Genomic DNA, 7,840 nt, shown 5'->3' with positions numbered 1-7,840 from the left:
GCGCTACACAAAGAAACCCTGTCTAGAAAAACAAACAAAAACAAAACACACACACACACAAACATACAAATCAGAAAATGCTGGGCGGTGGTGGTGCAGGCCTTTAATCCCAGCTCTCAAGAGGCAGAGGCAGGCAAATCTCAGTGAGGTCCCTACAGAGTTCTAGGGCAGCCAAGGTTACACAAAGAAACCGAATGGAAAAGATAAAAAATCAGGATATGATGTGACAAGTTAATAATCTCAGCAACTCCTGGGGCCAGACAAGGAGTGGATGGGGGAATCGCCCAGAGCCTTCCTGCCAAGTAACCCTGAAATGAACTCTTGAGAAGAGCATCCTTGCCTCCCGGTGTAAGGTAGGAAGTTATCTTCTGACTTCCTCACACCTGAACCAGTTTGTACGCTCAGTCTCTCAACCTCCTTCCCTCTGTATCTTTCCTCCTCTCCTTCCCCTCCCTCTCCCTCACTTATATACACACAATAATTTGGTTTGGTTTGGTTTGGTTTTCTGAGACAGGGTTTCTCTGTGTAGCCTTGGCTACCCTGGACTCACTCTACAGACCAGGCTGGCCTCAAACTCACAGCGATCTGCCTGCTTCAGCCTCCCAAGTGCTGGGATTAAAGGCATGCGCCAGCACGCCCGGCAATAATTTTTAAAAATAATAAGCAAGGAGTTAAAATGTTTGTGCATTTTAGTTTACACAGGATTCAAGTCTGGATCTCCAGAGATGCCGCCGTGGCCTGGATCAGTGCTGTCCACAACAGGGCTTAGTGCTAATGCTAGGTACCTGGGAAGATGACGTGACCTCCACAGATAGACCCAAGAGGCCAGAGAGGGCACTGGGCTTAGAAGACTTGAGGGGCATGCTCCAGGTGGAAGGAACAGGCGTGACCTCATGGAACAGGGACAGGCTTGTTATAAACAGGGAACCTCAAGGACCTCAGTTTGGCCAAGAGGAGCAGGCAAGGTACGAGGGCAGAGCGCCACAAGGGAGGCTGTGTACTTCACAGGAACTGGCCAGGCACACTGGTTCATGGCTGCAGTTGAATTTGGGTAAAGATGTGCCAATCGGGTCTTAGCTCAAAGAACCATTTCCCTGACTCGTCCTACTGTTTTTCCCATTTCCTCTTCAGTTCCTTGGACCCCGATTCTTCATTCCTTCTGTTGATTTTCTTTCTTGGCTGCAGCACGTGAGGCCAACCCAAGAACTTCCCTGCGCAATGCTTTCATCGAGTCCCGTAGGTTTTAGCATGCTGGGGGGTTGTTTTCTTTCAATTTCAGTAACCTTTAAATTTTCAATGACTCCTCGTTTTAAGTGAGTTTGTATAGGATATTGCATGGTTTTTTTTGGGGGGGGGGATTTCTAGCTTTATTCTGCCATGGTCATATAGGATACAAAACAAGTCGTCTATGGTAGGAAGAGGTAGCTTTGCAAACACAACTTGTTTGAATGCCAGAACCTGTGTTTTCAAAAAGCACACCCTACCCCACCCCACCCCCGACCCTGTCAGGAAAAAAAAAGAAGGGGTGCGGAGATGGTTCTGAGGTTGAGAGCACTGGCTGCTAGTCGATAGGATCCAGGTTTGAGTCCCACATGACAGCTCACAAGTGTCTAACTCCAGTATCAACAGCAATGTTCTCTTTAGGCACTGCATACATGTGCCACATAGGCATACATACATGCAGGCGAAACACACGCCTCCTCCCCCCTTTTTTTTAAAGAGGACTCCTGGGCACTTGGGATTGAGGCAAGGGTTCAAGGCCAGCCTGGTCTACATATAGAGTTCCAGACCAGCTAAATCTACATAAGACCCGGACTCAAAACAAAATGACAAAACTGAGCTGGGGGTAGAGAGAGAGGAAGTGCTAGCTCAGTGGTTAAGAGCAATGGCTGCTCTTCAGATGACCTGGGTTCCCAGTACCTAGGTGGATGCTCACAGCAGGTAAACCCCAGTTCCAGATCTGTGGGCACTGCACAAATGTGCAGACACACACACTGACAAAACACCAATACATAAGCCGGGTGTGGTGGTGCACGCCTTTAATCCCAGCACTCAGGAGGCAGAGGCAGGTGATCGCTGTGAGTTCGAGGCCAGCCTGGTCTACAAAGTGAGTCCAGGATGGCTAAGGCTACACAGAGAAACCGTCTCGAAAAACAAAAAACAAAAAACAACAACAACAACAACAACAACAAAACCAATACACACGAGATTTCAGGTGTAATTATATTGTTTACTGAATGCAATGTTCAGAGAATACTAATATATCAAGAGCTCACACTTTGGGGGACATTCAACTTTTGCAGCCTAGGCAATGGAAGGAACTGTCCTTGCAGGATGTAGGCACCTTCCCAGCCTTCATTGCTTGCCCATCTTTACTCGAACTTGGCTCTTCCTGCCTTTAGACTTCTCCATGGTCTCCTGAGTAAAGGCTGGTCTTCCGTTCACTATATGGCTGAAGGTGGCCTTTGACTTCTGAGCCTTACTTCAGCTTCCTCAAGGTGCTAGGCAGGTTAGTTTTTATTACCAACTTTGCTTGGAAATGCTCATGAAAGGCTGGAGAGATGTTTAGAGAATAGCTCACATGGTAGCTCACATCTGCTTTTTTTTTTAATTTCATGTGCATTGGTGTGAGGGTGTCAGAATCCCTGGAACTGGAGTTACAGACAGTTGTGAGCTGCCGTGTGGTTGCTGGGAATTGAACCCGGGTCCATTGGAAGAGCAGACAGCGCTCTTAACCACTGAGCCATCTCTCCAGCCCCTCACAACTGCTCTTAACTCCAGTTTCAAGGCTCCATTGCTTCTTCAGTCCTCAGTGAAGAACGGGCCCATGCTGCAGGTACACACATGCAGGCAAAACACCCATAGACATAAAACGCTTGGCCAGGCATGGTGGCGCACACCTTTCAACCCCAGCACTTGAGAGGCAAGCAGAGGCTAGAGAGTGGGTTCCATACAGGATAGCCAGGGCTGTCTGGTGTATACAAAAACCCACCTGGGGTGTGTGTGTCAATGCTCATGCCAGGTCCATGTTAGTCTACACACGCTGGACAAGCCAACTTGAGTGACATCTGTATGGCCAGGCTTGGGGTAAAGCTCCATTGGTACAGTGCTGCCCAGTAAGCAAATTCCAGGTTTACCCTCAGCACTGCCTACACCAGTGTGGCAGCACACACCTGTCTTCCCAGCACCCGGGAGATGGAGGTAGAAAGTTCAAAGTCATCCTTGGCTGAATCTCCTGGCCAGCGTAAGTAATATGAGACCCAAACTCACAAGAAAACTGAGTTGGATATTACTTCATCCCGTCAGGATCTTGACGCTGGGGGTGCATGTATTCTTGTTTCTGTGTAGCCTTGGCTGTCCTGTACTTGCTTTGTAGATCACACTGGCCCTGAACTCAGGACATTAGCCTGCCTCTGCACCTGTTGGGATTACAGGCGTGTGCCCTCTGTGCCTTTTTGTCTTTTGAGACAGGGTTTCTGTGTAGCCTTGGCTATCCTGGACTCACTTTGTAGATCAAACTGGCCTTGAGCTCATATAAATACCCTGCCTCTGCCTCCTGAGTGCTGGGATTAGAGGCATGCACCACCACAGCCACTTTTAAAAAATGTATTTATGTATAGTGTTTTGCCTACATGTACACTTGTGTGTCAGAAGATGGCTGTGAGCCACCATGTGGTTGCTGGGAATTGAACTCAGAACCTCTGCAAGAGCAGCTAGTGCTCTTAACCTCTGAGCCATCTCTCCAGCCCTCTTGATTGAGACAGGGTTTCTGTGTAGCCTTGGCTATCCTGGACTCACTTTGTAGATCAAACTGGCCTTGAGCTCATATAAATACCCTGCCTCTGCCTCCTGAGTGCTGGGATTAAAGGCATGCACCACCACAGCCACTTTTAAAAAATGTATTTATGTATAGTGTTTTGCCTACATGTACACTTGTGTGTCAGAAGATGGCTGTGAGCCACCGTGTGGTTGCTGGGAATTGAACTCAGGACCTCTGCAAGAGCAGCTAGTGCTCTTAACCTCTGAGCCATCTCTCCAGCCCTCTTGGTTTTGTTTTTTCTTTTTAACTTCACTATTAACAAACAAACAAACAAAGACTTGAGAGTATTATGCCACGTGTTCGCTAGCCCTTGTGGAGCCAGGTGAGTTCTGCCAGAACTGGAGTTCCAGGCAATGGTGACCAGCCTGACAGGGGGTCTAGGAACTGAACTTGTCCACTGTAGGGTGTGCTCCTCCTTAGCCACTGGGCCATTTTTCCAACTCTATCTCCACTGTTTAACTCCATCAAGTCCAAGAATTGGTAGACATTAGTGTTTGGTGTGCTAACACAGTGGGCATCTGCATTCCCCAAGTGGCTTCAAAACACTGGCAGGGTTTTAGGTCTTTGATCTTGGCCTTAAGAGTATCTAGAAACCTATGCTGGATAGAAAGCAACCAATCATCTGAAAGCCCTTTATGACACCGAAGACCACTGCCCCTTCCATTATGAGACGGAAAAGGAATTCACAGTATCCTTTCAACTGCTGGAGATAAACTAGAACTGGCCATGCACATGACTATGATGCTAGCAATTTGGGAGGCTGCGGCAGCATGGTACCGTTGACTTAGCTAACTTGTGTGGCTATGATCTTGTGTAATACTCAGGGTCCTCTCCTTTAAATAAAAGCTGGGCTTCATCATCCACCAAATACTTCCTACGCCAGATTACAAATCATAACAGTAGTGTAGCCAGGCATGGTGGCGCATGCCTTGAATCCCAGCACTCAGGAGGCAGAGACAGGCAGATCATTGAGTTCGAGGCCAGCCTGGTCTACAAAATCAAGTCCAGGATAACCAGGATTGTTACACAGAGAAACCCCATCTCGAAAAACCTTTAAAAAATCGTAGCATAAGCCGGGCGTGGTGGCGCACGCCTTTAAACCCAGCACTTGGGAGGCAGAGTCAGGGGGATTGCTGTGAGTTCGAGGCCAGCCTGGTCTACAAAGTGAGTCCAGGATGGCCAAGGCTACACAGAGAAACCCTGTCTGGGGGGGAGGAGTAGTGTACCACTTTTAGTCAACTGTGTTGTTTTCTAATTGAAAATATTCTTTCGGGGACTGGAGAGATGGCTCAAGGTTAGGAGCACTGACTGTTCTTCCAAAGGTCCCAAATCCTATTCCCAGCAACCACATGGTGGCTCACAACCATCTCTAATGTGATCTGATACCCTCTTCTGGCCTGTGGATGTACATGCAGGCAGAGCACTGCGTATGTAATAAAAGACACATAAATCTTTAAGTTTTTTTTCACCCCCAGCATGGCAAAAGGTATGTTTTCTGACACGGGATATTTACAAATGCACCATGCCATCCACACAAACACTTCAGCACTCAACACTGTTTACCGCAGCACCTTCAGAACAACAAAGCTGGATCTCCTCTCCAACTGTCCTTAGGAACGCAGGCCCTGGCCTGTGTTAACGGACAGAGCTATCTACACATTTACCACACAAACTGCCTCTGAGGAAACTACGTACGCGCTTAGATGTCTCTCTGGGAAGGGGCGACTCTGACAACGGACCCAGTCAATTCCCATTCTTCCTGCTGACCTTTGCAGTAAGAATTGTTATTTTACTTTTGACCAAGGAGGATTATTTCAACACATGGAACAAAGTATTGCTGTAGAACTCAAAATTAAACAGTAGAAAATGATCCATAGTTACACCTGTGTTAAATGATTGTTGTACTTTAATGATAAATTTAAACATAAATACTGTGTTGCTAACTGGTTTGAAAGACAGGACAAGTAATCTACTGACGTGGTTGTTCAACACCAGATTACAAGCAATTTCCCCACCCCCCAAATACACATCATTGGGAAACAAATGATTCATGAAGATAAAATGGGGTATATTTTCACATTCAGACAAACAATACTGTCAAATATGTTTGGACTAGAGATTTTATTTTAGAAGTATAAAGGATGGAGGCATAATATATTTGGCATTTTTAATTTAGGTTTGTTTTATTTAAGTTTAATGTTAATTCCATGCTGTGTTTCAGTAAGAACAATACAGATCCGCATCTGTGGCTCCAGTCAGATATCCAGTAGTACAAATTAGCTTCAAGTTACACATACTGAACAGAAGAGGTTGAGCGAGCGAGGGAGGAGGGAGGGAGGAAAGGAGGGAGGGAGGGAGGAGCGAGGGAGGAGGACAGAGTTGAACACGCATGCAGGCTTCCACACCACCTTCAATGCTAACCTGCTTCAGAGGGGGAGGAGTCGGCAGGAATGAGCAGCCACGGATTGTTGAACTGTCACCAGCACCATGCTTTTCAGCAACACTTCAGCAGAGTTCCAAACACATTTTACAGCAAAACCATTACAACAAACTCCCCCAAACACCTCAAGCTAACACCCAATTAAGTTTAAACATTGGTATAAAATTCAATTGAAACAATTAAAAAAAGGAAAAATGACAGCACATATGCCTCTATTGTGTGATTAATCTTTCTGAGATGCATCACTTAGAAGTCTAATGGCTTTCAAATGTCATTTCCATTTCTAATGATGATCTTGCCACAAGTGGCCGGAGACAATACAGTAATGCTGAAAAAGCCTCTATGCAGTCCTGTTAGTGTCGTAAAGAACCTAAAAGCTGGGACCAGTAAAATCCACAGAAATTCACTCTTGCCTTAAGAACTTCTGAAAACTGTGTTTGTTTGTTTTTAAAAAAGGGGAGGGGAGGGGGAAAAAAAAAAAAGAAAAAGAAAAGAAAAACAACAGGGCAGGAACCTAAATTCTGAGACCAAATGTAAAAGTCAAATTTGGTGGTTCTCAGTGACAATGGGGAACTTCCCAGGGGAGGGGTGGAGAGGGTGGGGTGGTCAGAGATGGTTTCTCTTGTTGGCTTTTATTATGTCTCACTGATTTTCATCTTCCACATCCTGCAGCGCTTCTTTATTCTGCTCTTCACCTGTAAGGAACAAGGCACGGTTATTTCACACTGCCACATGCCCTAATGGTCACACTCCAAGCTAAGGGCCCTAGCTCCACTGTTAGCAAACACAGGCGAGCAGGCAAAGGTCTTCTAACCCTCACAACTTAAACCAACTCAACCCTCACTTGCTTAAACAAGAGCTGCCAACCAGTCCTGAAATAGTCAAGTGTTAGAGGATAATAAAATTAAAAATTTAAAGGCTCAGAAATCAAATGGCTCTGGTCAAACAAGTTCTTCAAGAATACACAGCAGAAATAATAGTCTTAAAATGACCTTCAAGCCTCTGTGTGTTTCTTGGGTCATATAACTTTCTCAGTAACCTCAGCTCTTGAGGAACCAACAGTATTTTGGGGGTGGGGTGGGAGGAAAGTAACCCACAAGCACGGCATCAGCCCGCCTTCCAGGGAACAAAAGCTCCATACAAGTTCTTTGGTGTTTGGAGAGGAGGTGCCACTGCACATGAGCACTTCTTTGTTTGGTGGCCAGATAGGCCAAACAGCAGATTCTTTTCCCTCCGAGTGCAGCACCCGGCCACTGAGGTGACTGCAGAAGGGCACTGGGCCAGCACTCCAGCCGTTTCTCTTTACTCTTTGAACACAACAATTAGCCTGCCGAGTTTCAGCTGCACTAAGACATGCACCGGAGGGTCATCTACCTATGTATGTAAGCACTTATCAAGTCAGCCATAGTGAGGAAACATGCCAAGCTTTCCCCAAGTAAATGATCAAACAGGTAAAAATTAAATTATTTTGGAGAATTACTATTTTGAATCAAAAAATTTAATCAGAGGGTAGGAAGTACAGCATGTACTCAACATGCATAAGGCTGTATGTTCAGTCCCCGGCAATACACACGTAACCA

The 7,840-nt window shown here is 46.1% G+C and overlaps 1 protein-coding gene across 2 annotated transcripts in view; it reads right to left on the bottom strand.

Annotated features, from left to right (window-relative positions):
• Positions 1–6,694: 6,694 nt before the first annotated feature.
• Ywhae (tyrosine 3-monooxygenase/tryptophan 5-monooxygenase activation protein epsilon) overlaps positions 6,695–7,840 on the bottom strand; it is a 33,516-nt gene continuing 32,370 nt past the window's right edge. For both annotated transcript variants that reach the window (XM_051157978.1, XM_051157977.1), the window contains one exon: positions 6,695–6,955. Coding sequence is in view for 1 of the 2 variants with exons in the window: in XM_051157977.1 (XP_051013934.1) it covers positions 6,903–6,955 (53 nt within the window). In the remaining variant the exon portion in view is untranslated. The remainder of the gene's footprint in view (positions 6,956–7,840) is intronic.

This window comes from Acomys russatus, chromosome 16 (genome assembly GCF_903995435.1).
Source record: "Acomys russatus chromosome 16, mAcoRus1.1, whole genome shotgun sequence".
NCBI classification, from domain to species: Eukaryota; Metazoa; Chordata; class Mammalia; order Rodentia; family Muridae; genus Acomys; species Acomys russatus.
Note: the sequence above shows the minus strand (reverse complement) of the source record. Positions and strands in the feature narration are given on the sequence as shown.